This window comes from Lottia gigantea (genome assembly GCF_000327385.1).
Source record: "Lottia gigantea unplaced genomic scaffold LOTGIsca_101, whole genome shotgun sequence".
NCBI classification, from domain to species: domain Eukaryota; kingdom Metazoa; phylum Mollusca; class Gastropoda; family Lottiidae; genus Lottia; species Lottia gigantea.
This window is the reverse complement of record NW_008706772.1, coordinates 212,329-228,656: the sequence shown is the minus strand read 5'-3', so window position 1 is coordinate 228,656 and position 16,328 is coordinate 212,329. Positions and strand designations below refer to the sequence as shown.

Genomic DNA, 16,328 nt, shown 5'->3' with positions numbered 1-16,328 from the left:
TGCAAACTCAAAAACCATTAAAGTTTATAGATCCAGTTGAATCATTTAGAAGAGCATTCGGTTTAAGGAATTTTAGTCTTTGTATGGTCAGAGGTAATGTCATTTTCCACTCTTCTGATTTTCCATCTGTCGGCCCTGAAAATGGAAGAGTTGGTGATAAATCGATGTTATGATACTTTTAATTATTTTACAGAAAACAGTGCTCAAGTAATATGGTAGTCAAATTAGTTTGTGAAGACCCTAGTAAGTACTATGTTTTTGTGCCCATTATGTTAGACCACTATCGCAGCCCATCTCATATTCACCAAACAACCTATTGCAAACTCCGTAATATAAGGTAGTCACTTTATAAATTGCTTTTGCGATTTATTGTTATTGGTAATATGGATGTACCCGGAAGTTGGACTTGTCTGGTTTCGATGCATGGTCAGCTTTGTCCCATTGTAAAAATGAGCCTTGACATTTATTTATAAGCCATGTATCTAATTTTCACCAATTTAATTCAGTTTGTGGCATACGACCAGCGCATCATAAACCACTATTAAGAATTGTTAATGGCAATGAAGCTGCACCCGGAAGTTGGCCTTGGTTGGTTTCGATGCATGGTGGATTGGATGAGACATTTTTCTGTGGAGCTAGTATTTATAATGAACGATGGTTGATAACTGCTGCACATTGTGTTGGGGGCGGGTAAGTTGGAATTCTTCTCTCCAAATTTATAAAGTGGCCCTCACACCATAGCGTATGCTTGCAAATAAGAATATCGGTTATAAGTTTCGAACGCAAGTTTCGTGTTGTGAGTGGCGTTCGGAACTTTTGGCCACTCGCAACCACACGCAAGTGGTAATCGCTGTTATAAGGGTACCTAATGATTGTTAAATGTCGTTTTGGCATAATAATATATTGAGCATTATTATCATTTAAATTGTTACCATTTAGACAGTGGCCATTGGTTCTAGAATCGATCCGACATTCGCCCATGTATAGCAATTTTTTAACCTTTTCCATTATTATTTCAGAGCGAGCAATATTCCAGCATGGACCCTTAAGGCTGGTGCTGCCAGACGACACACATATTCCCGTCATCGTCAAGTTAGGAAAGCTAAAAGGTTATTCGTTCATCCAGATTTTATCCAAGTAGATAATGATATAGCATTAATCCAACTTGAAGAACCGTTTATATTCACTGATTATGTTCGACCTGTTTGTCTACCAAAAGAAAGTGACCCACCTGCTGAAGGATCAAAGTGTCTTGCTGCTGGTTGGGGTAGACCATCTGAAACTGGTAAGCACACCTGCCACAAGCTCCGATTTTTGTTCATTTGAAATTCCCAATAAAGCATTCTTGGCAATCATGGTTCTGCAATTTCGGCCAATCGAAACAAGTCCTCAACCTTTTTTCTTACATTTTCCATCCACAAGGATTGGCCAAGACAACTTTCACATTTATTTTGTCAACGGCTATTTTTAGTCATTCATGGTTCATTTTATGTAAGTTATAAACTTTCCTATTTCAGCTAACCATTATATGAGAGCAATGCAAGAATTGTATCTCGATGTAGTCAATTGGAAACATTGTAAAAATGTGGTAGAAAACGCAGAACAAAAACTACCATATAAAATCTCAAAAAATATGTTTTGTGCTGGCGGTACAATAGGGCATGATGCTTGTTCGGTAAGTATTCATATGGTGCTTCTAATTATGTCTATTAATGTCATGATCAAGTGTTACCCTAGGCCCAGAGCAATAGCTTTCAAAAATTTCTAGCTTGTGGAATTTGCATCCGTACACGACACTTCCATGCTTTCATCTTTGTGCATTTTTGTAAATTCCGGTTTGGTCGGATGGGACTGTGGGAAGTGGCTTTGGCTAACTCGGTTGTGATACAAAGCGCTTAATGGTTTGTTGTCGTTTTAGGGTGATAGTGGTGGTCCATTTGTTTGTAAGAAGGAGAACACTACAGATGAGTGGGTCCAATATGGAATAGTGTCATGGGGAGTTGGATGTGCTGTTCCTAATGTTCCTGGTATATATACTGTGCTGCCTCATTATCTAGACTGGATTAAAGAGGTTATCGCTAATAATACTGACCCTTTTTAGATAATCTTCCACTAACAACAATTTTAATTATGTGTATATATAGGCCAGTTATAATTTACGGGAAACTGTTTAAAATAGACTTCATTTTCTATTGAAAAAGTGATTGGCGGGAAATCAGAAAATGGCGGAAAATAGCGGGAAAATAATTATTGTATTCGTTCCATGTACTGTGTAGATTCCTTGGTGTGACGACTAAGGATTATAAAGCAACATAATTGGGATTTTCATTATTTTTGTCTGTGACAAAGTCGGTTGTATTTCAACGAGTGCAGCTGTACGATGGTGTCTGAAAAGGTGTAATCCAGTATTCAGCTACTGTAAACTGGATAGGCAGGGGCTATTAACCGCTATGTAGGTAGCCAAGAGTAAATTCGGTTGTATTTCAACGAGTGCTGTACGCTGATGTCTGAAATGGTGTGATCCAGGTACTGTTTACTGGATAGGCAGGGGCTATTAACCACTTCGTAGCAAAGAGTATGGATACATGGTGTCTGATAACCTTATTCCAAATGAAAGGGCCGCCACATGTGTACATGTATATACTTTTGTATAATACTTATTACGTTATCTAATATGAATGTTATTGTTATATAGCCTGATTATAATAATATACAAATAATATCACTCTGTCTGTATGACAGTTTAGTTGGCATTCGGTAGACTGTATGCCATTTGAAATGGCATCAGATTATTACCATATACGTCAATAAAATGATATCTTGCATCATAATATGTGAATATGTATTACATTTGTTACCATGTATGTCAATTTAAGTGGCGTCGATTGTCATGTATGTTGATTTTATAAGCTGCGTTTACACTGCCTTAAAATTGGCCCGCTTTAAGTGAACCATACCCGTTCCGGATAGATTAGTTGACATTCGGTAGACTGCATGTCATTTGAAATGGCTTCAGATTATTACCATATACGTCAATAAAATGATATCTTGCATCATAATATGTGAATATGTATTACATTTGTTACCATGCATGTCAATTTAAATGGCGTCGGTTATCGTATGCCATAGGTTTCAACTGTACCATATTATGTTTCAGTCAAAATGGTCCCATGTTTGTGGCATCTTATAGCATGTATGTCAATTTAAATGTCAAGTTGTACATGGTATGTCAACTTAATACCATTTAGTACCATGTATATCATGTATGTCAATAGTAAGCACTCTTGTAGAAACAATCGGCTTTAAGTGTTATGTTATACCGAATGGTATAGAACTCTAACAAGTCTTTTAGACATTGTATAAGCAAAATCAGAACACAATATTTTTTACTCTTTGTTATTGTTTTTGTTTGATTATTATGCCTACATTTACTCGATTTTAGATTTAGTTAACCAAATTACTAAATTCTATTGTACAAAGTTATTTTGACTAGAATGTTCGTTGAATTTCCTTTTCATGTTCCGAACGTAAGATTAAGAAACCAAATCGATGGTAGCGCTCAATTTACAAGTAGGCGTTAGGGTCGTTTGTCACACGTTAAATGTACATTCCACAATTCCGATCGTTTGTAACAATCGATCATTTCATTTTACAACACCGCAGAATCTTATGTAAAGATTGCATTACAATCGATACCATTCAAAAGAAATCAACCCGTTATTAAGTAGATTTTATGGTAACTTTGAAAAGGTAATTTTTTATTCTTTGTCATTTAGTTTGAAGAAATAATGTAAGTTTTAAGAACTAATACTTTTTGCATAAGCTTAATCAATGTTATCTGTTTTTGATAATAAAAGATAATTATTATTGGTGTTATTATAAGCTGTCGTATTAAATCATTTTAGGTCAACGCGATGAGTGGCGGAGTCACAGCTGGAAGGCAGCATTTGCATCCCTAGAAAAATGGTTTGCACCCCCAATATTGTAAACCCACTGTTTTTTTTTTTTCAAACCAATCTAGAAATATGGTTTCTATCCATTTTTGCCCCAAAATATGTATGAATTCACCAAATCAATTAATTTTTTCGAAAAGTTTCTTGGGGGAAACCCTCAACGACACTCAATTAGAGGCTTACGACAAAGTAGCCTCATTTTGAATTCAGCCTTGACAGTGACCCCGTAGAGTCATTCTGCCTATTTGTACCCCCAGTCCCAGGGCTGTTGTTGTAGCCCAATAATTACATCGTTTGAGGTGCATCAAAGATAAATCATATCCCAACAATCGTTTGAGGTGTACCAACAACAAATTATACCCAAAACAAAGCATTGCCAAAAACAAATTATAGCAAATAATCGTAGCATTGTGTACCAAAATCCAAGCATAGCCTAAAAATCGTTTGAGGTGATCCGGAGAAACACAAATCAATAGGATTTAATAAAAACTCCCTTCCACCACAGTGACTTTCAAATTGGCACAGATCGTACTTTGTACGGGTGGTCGGAAAAGCGAAAGATAGGACAACCATAAAACTTGTTATATTATGACAAAATAAAGAGGAGATTTTTATATCTTAATAAAAAAAATACAGTTTTCACCAACGAGGCACTTATTATCACGAACCATATTTCGAATCTCATAATATTATGCACATATCGATCAAATCACTTTTTCCATCTCGATCACTTGTAACGTTTATTCCCGAATAAGAAGACTGTAGGAAATACCTTGTATCAAAGAGCCTCGCACCAAGCACCAAGTCCAGATTTAGTAACAATGAGTGACTTCCTATGTTGCATTGATGGTTTAGTGTCAACTTTATCCAAGAATTTAATTTTCCGTGTTGGCACATCCGTGCTCTTTGAAATGGATTCGACATCCACAAAATTTTCAGTATACTTTTTATAATATTTCAACCGTTTACTAGAATCTGCAGATTTGCAACGTTTTGAATTGTCTGTTTTAATGGTCGTCAGAGTGGTTTGTGGTCTAACTGCCCATGTGGATGGTCTGGTTATCATACTGTCTGAGTGTCCAGGAATTTTCGTCTGAATAGGTTCGACATATTCCTCGGTTGATGATGATGACGATTCTGATAATGGTCTTGGATCACGGACTGATCTTGGGATGAACACACTCTTTTTCCTTTGACGCGACGATTGACTTACAGTATTGACCAACATCAACGGTGTTTTCAGATCACGGGTCCCAGCACTGGTAGTTTTCTTGTAAGCATTTATTAAATGAGCTTTGTCCAGTTTGAACTTGGCAGATTGGCATCGTATAGTTTTTTCTGTCACCGACTGGGCTCTTTGAAGATTCTGTAAAGTATTTTGTAACTTACACTCTTCTGCTCTGTTTCGTCTGTATGCATCCTTTTCGAAATCGCTGAAGAACACGACTGGTCGTGGTAGTTTTGCTTCTGTCTTTTTCATTTTTAGTCTGTAAGCATGTCCGGGTTCCTTTCGGCAAGACTTCCTCTGGACACTTTGCTTTGGTTCAGCCACAGAAAACATAATTTCTTTTCCAAAAGTATCCCACGTTCTGTTATACCAACTAATGACAAACTGAAATCAACACTGTCGCACACAAAACAATATTTCTTTTACTAATGGGTAGATCACACGGTCAATAATGGATTATGATATAATGCTATTAGCCAGTTGTAACAGTGGCGTAGTTTGTCACGACCCTGACACTTTTGAAGTATGTTACCCGTTACCTATACTCCATTTTATTAAAACAACACCGAAAATAAATCGCCTGGAAAGCAAATTTTAAAGTGACTATATCAAGATAACAGAAAACCAAATCCAGTTTTCCACAGCCTACCCTGCGTCTATATGTGGAATAAGTCAGTGGCCAATTTCAGTATTTCTACGAAACACGAATCTATACTTGATAATTATTATTCCTCTGAATTTCTGATCTGAGTTTCTTGCTTGATTACTTGTAGGGCCGTAATTTGTGTCTCATTTCAATGGAGCAAAAATCCCATTAAGACGAGGGGTCTTGGCGCCGCCTATAATAATAATAATAATGACTTTCACTTGTGCAGCCTTATGGGCGCCATCTTTAAAAACTATCGTACCCACCTTTCCGTAGACATGATTTAATTTCTATATTTTAACTTTCAAAACAAAATTTGTTTTTGGCGGATGAGGGAGTGGGGTAAAAATCGCCATAAAGCATTTACTTATGTAGTTACCACCCTGGCTTAATAGGCCTAGTGTTGTCTTTTGATATTCATTTCATATTGTCTCAAGTTTATACGACAAATCCGGTCCTACCGTTTTTTAGAGATGATAAACGTGCCGTTTTCCATCCGAGGAACGTGTAGGGTCAGACTCATCGGGCTATTTTCGGGTATAGAAAATACAATTGGCAAGAAATTCCCTTTAAATACGATCTCGGTCTGATCTGCGTTTCTTTGACTTTCTGTGAACACAGGTGAAGTAGTCTTTCAAGTTTCCTTTATTCTTAGATTATTGTATTAGGATTAATATCATAATATAGTTAATAAATAGGATCAATAGAGTTTAATATAGTAATAGCTCATGTCACTCTATAGAAGTATAATAGATCAAGAGGTTTTATACATTAATATCTATCTTAAATACATGTCCATATTATAATTCAAACTTACTCAGTAGATATATAGCACAAAAATTACCAATTTAATGCAAATAGTGCGTATAATATGCATAGAAAATACATTCATATTTTGTAATCTGACAATTTTGTTTTAATCGCGTTTAGCTGCTTTTGATCCAAGTTAGAAGTTATGAGTCAGCTTATCGAAATATAACAATGTTAAATTGGGCTTTAAACAATCGGTAGAATCGGTAGAAAAATACGAATACGGTAGCGTCAGGGTATTAGACGATGTCAAGCTATTACAATTTGAGTCTAATACCTTGACTGCATCTTGTATTACGGAAATTTTTAAATGCAGCGATTTGATGAGATTGTAGGCCCACACTAATGAAAACAGCCAATCTGTGCCCCCCTCGAACAATTTTAAACAATTTGGCTAAAAGTGTTAAAGGGACAGGAATAGTGTTCACAGCTCACCGTCGAAATTTGGGCCTTCAAATCCATGTGTGTCCAGAATTGAAATGACGAATCGTCATATATGTTATATATATAAAATAATTATATAGAAATATTGAGTAAAATTCCTAGTTTGTGGTATTTTTAAAGAAATTATGTGATTGAACTGTTGAGTCAAAGATATATAGTCAAGCATACAGTGAAAGATTTCACCCCAGCCCCAAAGATATTTCTTGAAGGTTTTCTAACTTGTTATGGACTGGATCTTTATAGACGGGCTTCGTTCTTTCTTTCTTTTTTTCCCTTTTCTCTTGAAATACAAAAATCAAGTACATTGTCTGTACCACACCATGGAAAGCTTTCTAAAAACTCCGTACAGACGTTACTGCACACTATTGAAGTAAGTGTCGAGATATTTAGGTATAGATTCCAGGGCTTATTCTTTAAATGGATTGTAAAGAAGTTTTCTAAAGTTTGTATGAGTACCAGGGACACTGACATTTGTACCATTCCAATTTTCAGTCAGACGTCTGTAGTTTCTGCAATTCCACTTAAACTACGTGTTATATGACGCCACTTTTGGCAAAATTTGCTTTATCACATATCTATAAACAACTTTAATTGAAGAAACCACAGACGTCTGATGGAATGGAATGGTGGAAATTGATGCTATCATGCAGCGTCTCTTGTTCTTATATAAAATTTAGAGAACATCTTTACAATTCCTTTAAGTTTGAGTGTGAATATTTCTGAAATATTGTCGAATTTTGATAAATTCGATTCTCTCCCTTTGACTCTGTCTCGCATACTGATTTTATCAAACAAGGACAACCCTTTCTCTTGAAATCACGTCAGGGCCGTTGGAACCGCTGTTCGTTGGGGGAGGGGGAATTGGGTGGGATTTAGCTACGGTAAAATCATGGACCACCCATTTTATTCGATAACGCGTAAAAATACGATTCAGTAAAAATTCAGCGTTCAGTGTGTATATTCGATACTTCTGAAACGATCAATAAATAGTAGATGGAAGGGTGCAATTCTTCGACTGTAAACATTATCTCTGGAGGTCATTGATTGGCTGTATAAGTTAGCACACATTCCAATGAAATTGCTGCATTCGGAGATACAAGAAGGGTGGCTATACCAGTCAAATCGCTGCACTGACACACTTAAGAGATACAAAAAGTGCTTAATGAAGTCAAAGTATTAGGCACAGTTTTTTTTATTGCATTGTAAATATTATCTGAAACGGAGTCAGGGCTCTTTTTTTGAACAGTTCGGAGTCCATGTTGATAAATTCTAATTAGAGTTAGATTAGCAAAGGAATCAATCCATGTGATATTCGCATATAAATATATATTACATTTATTTGTGTGAACTTAGTTGATCTATATTTACACCACACTTATATTGCATTATGACAATCCTATATCTAAATATTTCAATAGCCATTTATTAGATCAAAAGCCAGGGTCGTAACTACATTGTCACTCCAACTATTATTGGAAGTTGTTAGTTCAAATCTTACAAATCTATCGTTTTGTCGTTCTGTCTGATCAATCACTTTGAGATATATAGGACACCAATAACGTGTTTTTGATAGTATCGATTTTTGGTCAACTCATCACGGAAGACTCAAACCGCTTGTCTTGTGTTTATGGTAACTTTAGTCTTTGGGCACATACTAATTTGTGACAGGACAGATCTGACGTAAATAAATATAAAAAATATCGGAATAATTTAAATTGATTTAAATGATCAGAGCTTTGGATATTATAGATTAGGACTACGTTGGATTATCCAGTATATAAAATATGCTCCAGTGTATTTTACGTTGCTGAAAAGGATAAGATGTTCAAAGTATATAACCTAGAGGGTTTCCAAATATTCATAAGCGCTTAGGAGATACAAATATTGATGAAAGACCTAATATATTACTGCATCAGAAACTCTTCATCTACTGATGTAATATTCGGTGTGACTGAACAGTGTCCATCCGTCCACCCGAGCTTCAGTTTAAGGACCAAATACAAAAACTTTTTGTAAAAAGGTCGTTCAGTCATCAATTAGGCTTATGTCAGATAATAATTACAGAGCCTTAATGATCACCAAAGAAGATCTTCGAGTATTGATAAGACGTGATTTGTAAATCAGAGGTTAATTGTTGGAAATATTTTTGTCGTCCATTGTGTAAGTATATATTTTCTGTATTTTAACCGCTTTTCAAAAACGCCGTAATCTGAACATTCAGTTTGTCTGGTCTTAATAGCGACTCAGGGACATTACAACGGATACAAAATATATAAGAATAGTACTAAGAAATGTATAGTTGATCTTATTGATTGGAGTGGTAATATTGACAATAGGATGCCTTGCAGAGACGCTGGAGCCGTATAATGCGAACTCTCTAACAGCATGCTCTCTGGCTCATTTTCTCTTGATTTACATACTGGGCCCGCAGCTACGGGGGTGGGGGCAAGAGGAGTGGGCAATTCCTTCCCAGCAAAAAAATGATTGCCCTCCGGAAAAATTATGACAACTGACCAATTCTATTACTGCAACTAAACACTATACACTATTCTCTCTCTGGATATATTACTTGACCCTCTAAACAATCAAGTCTGGCCTGTTACTTACTAGAGTCGCCGTGACCCGATAAAATTCTTCTAAATGACTAAAGAGAAAATCTAGTTTTGAATCTGGTCTGAGATCATTGGTATATCGAAAGGCCTGTCAGTGACATTGTTGGTGAATATGCACTTTCTCAATAGTAAGACGTCGACTCCTATAACAGAATCAAGACGTTTCCTATCAGACATAAGCTTTATGCACTTTTTGTCTAATTAAGAAGCAGAATTTATGGCATAAATATATCTTTGAAATAATCCTCCGTAGAATACTTTCAAATGCTGAATTCATTTTTGACAAAAATGTCACTATTCAAGAACAGAATTGTGTCATTTTTGTGAAAAACAGTGACCTATTGGGAATAACGGTCAAGTGGGCCATATTGTTAACATATCAACATTGTCATATATTGTTATTGCTTTTATTACAGAAAGTGTAGAATGTCTATCACGGTGTTAATCAAGTGAATAATGAATAATTGGTATACAACAGATCATATCTAGATCATTAATATCTGAATAAATGTAATAATTCTTGTTGGTTTATGGAAAGAATTTTTGTACAAAATCACATGATGGAAGGTAAAGTTTCATTGATATTATATCAGAATATTACTCATGTGATAGTTATCATTTGTATATTAGAAATGTAATAAATTCAGTATGAATATCGACAGAAGTCTTCATCGGCTCACACAACTCAATCCAGTTGCTAACTAATGGCTGTAACATCTGCCTCTATTCTAGAATCTGGTAGATAATTTGACGGTTATCAGGTGGAGTAGGGTCAGAAAAACTTGGCCCTATTTTATGGAAATTATTCCGCACCTATACGAAGGCTGGAATAGATAGAATGTTTTTGATTACCACCAACTTTCACAACTACTATATATAGACTGCAATAGAGGCAGAATTGTCTAACGCTGAATTGAAAATCGACAATATTCTTGCGTAAATCTGAAAATGATTTAGAGAGAGTTTCCATCTGATCATGGATCACTTAGAAATCTACGTTCAAATCATTAAGATCTGTGCTTTAAGTTTAATCAAATTTCATCTTATATATTTATACCTATTTAAGTTATTTTCTAATATTTGACGATGGGGGGAGGAATTGTATAAAGAAATAAGATGTAAGATGGAAGCGAACTCGCTGAACAACGTGTTTAAAAGGATGGTTTCTCCAGTTTTTGATCAATCGTGTTTTAGTCTCAGAAATGGAAATTTCGTTTTTAGCTAAACTTATCAGTAATAGTGTTCACAGCTCACTGTGAGCCTTGAAATCTATGTGTCCAGAATTATCCGCGTTTGAATGTTAAAATGACGACTAGTCTTTGATTTCTTTCTTTCACCATATATAGAAATTACAAGTATAAATGTAGAAAGTGAAATTCTTAGTTTGGGATATTTTTAAAGGAATAATGCGATTTTAGTTCATTTCTTGTAAGACTATTTACATATACTCAAGACCCAAATCAAAATGGCGAATCTGTCCCTTTAAGAAGGAGAAACTGACTTCTGAAGAGTAAACAAGATCTATAGATCAGGATCTTCATATTGCCCAACAACTGACAAATTTCAATATCATTTCAATTTTTTACCTACTTGAAGTTGAAATCCAATCTTTTTAAAGAAATTAAGCGAGTGGGGGGATTACCATTCATTTTTTGATCTTCTTATCTTTTAAAGATATGATTTTATATCAAACTTCTCTGTTGTCAAGATTTTATTGTTTAAAGGCATGTACATTGACCCTAAATCATGTCATCAAGACATTTGTATGAAAAGGGAATATTTTTACAGAAGAAAATATAACAATGAAAGAAAAGGTTTCAATAATTTTGTGCAATCGCAATCAATTTTCAATAGCCAATTCGATATTCATTAGAACGGGAAATCTTTAAAGGGGATTGGTTTGGGTCTTTCTTGTGCTTTAATAGTCCAAAGAAGCATAATCCCTTCAAATATACCTCAAACTAGAAATTTCTCTGTCTATTTCTATATATGTTTTCTATTTATGGCATAGTCTCACTAAAATTCGAGCCAAGTTTTTAACTTTCAAACGTGAATAATTATGGATACTGTACATGGATTTGAAGACTCAAATTTCGACGATGAGCTGTGAACACTATTACTGATTATGTAAGCCAAAATTATGTTTCTGGAACCAAGGTATGATTGGTCGAACGGATAGTGAAGGTGCTCCTTTAAGTAATACAAAAATACAATACAAAATATTGATACATTTTTAAGAAATGCAGTCGTTTGAATTTATGTTTTATCAGCAATAAGAAATCCATTTTAGCTATACCAATGACAGTTTTATGTACTATTAGATAACAAGTGTACGGAAGGAAGTGGGATACTATTTGCATAGATCTTGATACTTTAAATACAGCTGTCGTAGATCATTTTCTCTATTTGCAGGCGAATTAAACGTCGAATTTCATTTTTTTAAAGCGTCAAGGGTAGTTGAAATTGGGTCTTATCAGCTAGTAACATAGATATCTCGATAACAATATCCTTTTTAAATCGAACAACCAACTCTATCAGTCATTGACATTTTACTATAAAGCCAGTAGAAAACACAAAAGATATGCAATTTCTATTGTATATTTCAATAAAACCAAGCATGTATTTGACAAGAATCATATATTGTAAGAAAGAAAGTTTTAGATTTAATAAGGTATATCAATGTAAAATGGAGAGTATAATAGGTAAAAGTGTTATTGTTTGTTTACAATATGTTTAATCGTCTGTAAAAAATAACCAGGCGTCAATAACATTTTATTCCATTGGTTACAGTGGCGGAGCCAGGTTTACGTCCGAAAGGGGGGGGGGGGGGCGAAATATCTGAGATTGCCCGAATTTTTAACATAGTTATGAGATTTTTGCGAGAAAAAACTTGCATTCGGGGCTGCCAGAGAGGGGGTGGGTTATATTGAATGATACATGTTCGTGTATATTGTGTGCATATTTCACCACTTTCAGCTATCAAGATTGTTCGTTGTCAATCGATGTCGATTAACTTTGGGCGGCCTTGATAGATCAATATGGAATGTCTAAAATAAAATTAATATTTCAACTGTTGCCTGACCCAGCGACATGTTATCACGATATGTTTAACCCATGGTCAAAAACTATACTTTAAAGATGGGTTTCCTTATTTTTTAGTGTCAAACAAACTATTTAATTAATTAATTTTGTGTTGCTTTTGAATTAACATGTATTCTTAATGATATCGTTATTGTACGTAATTAAGAGTTTTAACTGAAAAATTTAATGTCGATGTATGTACAGTCTGGATAAACAAAAAATAAAGATACTTTTTGACCTTTCTTGCTTGGTCACTTATTGGAATTCTGTTGGTCATTCTCTTCTAATTAAGCTCATTTTGAATTAATTATGGACATGTGAGACAAACTGGTATTTTCCAAGTCATTAGACCACCACTACTTTCTATTCATATAAGTATTAGCATTTTCATTTTCATAAATGAAATAAGGGAACCTATCTTTAAGCTCTATTGTAGAAAGTGGTACAGAATGCTTAAATTGAACTGTGAGAAAAGAGATTATCTAGATTACCTTAAAGATATCATGTCCTAACAATGATGAAATAAGAACCCATAAAAAAAAACATAACAATAAACTTTGTTTTTCAGGAACAGGTACTAAAGATACAGAAACAAGCAATGAAACAGTATCAACCACGAAAGAAGCACCTTCTTCAGAAAAAGAAACATTTACTAAAGATAAAGAGCCAGTAACTAACGCGAAAGAAACAGAAACGTCTACCAAAGAAACAGATAAAGTTACCGCTGAAACGTCCACTAAAGTAGCAGACGCAGTTAATAACGAAACAGAAATGCCCACTAAAGTAGCAGACACAGTTAATAACGAAACAGAAATGCCCACTAAAGTAGCAGACACAGTTAATAACGAAACAGAAATGCCCACTAAAGTAGCAGACACAGTTAATAACGAAACAGAAATGCCCACTAAAGTAGCAGACACAGTTACTGAAGATATTGAAATATGTTCGAAAGCAACAGAAACATCTGTTTCAGAAACACAAACAGCCATTAAAGAACGAGAAGCAGCTGATTCAGAAACAGAAACAGATACAGATACGTCCGAAACAGAAACAGAACCAGAAACGCCATGGTCAAACCCGGACACCAGTTCTTCCACCCCTCGTAAAAAAAATACTGTCAGCAATTGTGAAATTTTGGCACAAATGAAAAACCGCCACGAAGAAATTATTTTGAACTCTAGATTGCGTTCACTTCAGACAAAACAAGGTCGTAAAGAAGATTCGTTAACGCGGACAAAGAAGCAGCTAATCGAGACTATGAAAAAATCGAAACGAACATCCGGTTCGAGTCCAGATCCTTTTGTCTCAGTCGAAAAAGTGACTCCTTTAATCTACAAATATTATCAGGCACCTTGGGCTTATTCTTTTAATGATGCAACACATAACTCGCTGTATAAAGAAATAGAACAACTTCCCAAGAGAAGTATCAAAAGGAACAGCCGACAATCTACTTCTCGTCCTGCAGTTAAATCTGCCCCATTTCATCAAAGAACTGTACCTTCTTTGATAGAGCGCAGCAGTACAGCATCAAATATCGATCTTAATGGCAATTCTAATGAAACGCCAACATTTTTGCGATCAAGTCGTAAACCAATAATGCGACCGCATTCGTGTGCGTTGCCAACAAAGACTAGAGATATAGTTGACAAAGGCAGTGTGCACTTTAATGAGGAAACGGTCCGGCCCCATACTTGTAAAAATGACAGTAGAATGACACATCGACAGGTGGAAAGGAAACAAAGCTGGATTAAACCTATAAATAGAGCTAATTCCAATTCGATTATAGACACTCGATCAGAGGAAGATAACAATGAAACGACTGATGATGAATTTGTTAGTAAATATTTAGGTAATTCAGAGAAAGTGAATCGTTACAGATATCTTAATCGCAAGAAGGATGGTTTGTCTCAAGTTATATTCCGAGGACAAAAACTCAAGAACTATATCAGGCCACAGGATCGATATAAAAGGGATCCTTTAAATCTCGTCAAAAGAGAGAAGATGGTGATGAAGCTGTCTATGACAGATTCTGAATCGTTAGAAGAGTCTCGAAAAGCTGCTCTTAAAGCTGGCGAAGCGTTCCCTAAAGCGGCTCGTTTGAGAATGTTGAACGAACTTATAGCAAGTAACAATAATAAATCTGGGGGCCCTCATTTAGATTATAATATCGAACTACAAGCCAGAATAGAACATTTTCTCCACTCTATTGATGACTTTTGTGAATCACGGAGCACGGGTTCATACGGTACAAAAGCCGGAAGTGTTAATTCTTAAGTCAGTCAATATTTTCTTCTACTTCTACTTCTACGCATACAAATTTCACTTGTTACTGAATGGATTGGGGTCAAAGCTGGACAAGCCTCTTTTCCAGCACATCTGAAACGATGCAGATTTGTTTTAGTCAATACGTAGCTTAAATTAAATCAGTATCAGAACTGTGTTATCTTCGTTTAACTAGTTGCGACCCCAGCCTCTTAGAACTTGGGCATAAATAGGGAGCAAATTGTCTAGAAGGCGGAGGGGGGGGGGGGGGGGGTGCAGTGTTAAGATTAGAAAAGCGAAAGTGCTGTAAAAGTACCATGGAGTGTGGGGTGGGATTTCCCCCAGGAAAATAGAAATGTTTAATTGCTTCATCCTGACACATATTTTTGAGCAAGAGTATGAATGTGTCCTTAATTTTCTAAATGTGTTCAATTTTTTAGCTTGCAATCACGAAATGTGTCTATGTAGCCGAAATGGAATACTTTGTAAGAGTATATAGGGCCTACCATTGAGATAGGCCTACAACTATAGTTCTATTGTTAATCTTTCATCTATTAAGCTATAAACTATTATAATAAGTCTACAGTCCTTTCAATCATCAAATAAGGTAGGCCTATAAACTACCACATTCAATTTATTAAGTTAAGCTTGTGGACCCTTTTCACTTAGGTCTAGGCCTACTTTCCAAAAATTAGTCATACTTTCACTTGACGAACTGTGCTGTTGAACTATTACAATCAAGTAACCTAATTTCGTGGAAACCTATTGTTCGTGGATTTCCGGAAAGGATTAATAATTTACATGAGCGACCTTGCGCGACCTCCGCATTAGTTTGTTTTGATAAACATGGGTTTTCACTACAATATCAGCTAGTAGAATGAATCCAGTAGTTTCAAGCAAGGTAAAATGTATTAATGTATACTTTGACAAATACAAAATGGCGGATTTCAGTTATTACCAAACGTCACCATTTTTTATCGGCCGAATTTCCTTATAATCCCAAGCGGTAATCGGAATTCCAAGTGTCGTCTGCTAGAATGTAGTCCAACGAATGAAGTCACGTGATCAACTAGCGGATTCCGTGTCAGCAGAAAATTTCTATGGAACACAAAGTGGACCATATTCTTATGTTATTTCAGTGACTTTTAGCAATAAATCACGCTACGTATCTTATTTTGTCAGTCACTATTTTTTTTTAAAATCGTGGTTCTTTCAAGGAATTGTCACTAGTTATAATGAATTGATATTAAAGATAAATACTAAGAGAAGTTAATTATACCACCCGGTATCCA

The 16,328-nt window shown here is 35.4% G+C and overlaps 3 protein-coding genes across 3 annotated transcripts; 2 read left to right on the top strand and 1 right to left on the bottom strand.

Moving 5' to 3' along the window:
• Positions 1-538: 538 nt before the first annotated feature.
• LOTGIDRAFT_135842 (hypothetical protein) lies at positions 539-2,101 on the top strand (the record flags this gene model as incomplete). The annotated part of the gene is made up of 4 exons (XM_009046416.1): positions 539-677; positions 1,022-1,285; positions 1,518-1,675; positions 1,919-2,101. Coding segments are annotated over 4 exons (744 nt in total), but the record flags the coding sequence as incomplete, so codon positions are not given.
• Positions 2,102-4,731: 2,630 nt separating this feature from the next.
• On the bottom strand, positions 4,732-6,107 carry LOTGIDRAFT_170592 (hypothetical protein; the record flags this gene model as incomplete). The annotated part of the gene is made up of 2 exons (XM_009046415.1): positions 4,732-5,542; positions 6,094-6,107. The coding sequence occupies 2 exons, from the start codon at positions 6,105-6,107 to the stop codon at positions 4,732-4,734; spliced, it is 825 nt and encodes a 274-aa protein (XP_009044663.1).
• A 6,272-nt stretch (positions 6,108-12,379) lies between these two features.
• On the top strand, positions 12,380-15,048 carry LOTGIDRAFT_170591 (hypothetical protein; the record flags this gene model as incomplete). Its single annotated transcript, XM_009046414.1, has 2 exons — positions 12,380-12,395; positions 13,343-15,048. The coding sequence occupies 2 exons, from the start codon at positions 12,380-12,382 to the stop codon at positions 15,046-15,048; spliced, it is 1,722 nt and encodes a 573-aa protein (XP_009044662.1).
• Between the last annotated feature and the right edge of the window lie 1,280 nt (positions 15,049-16,328).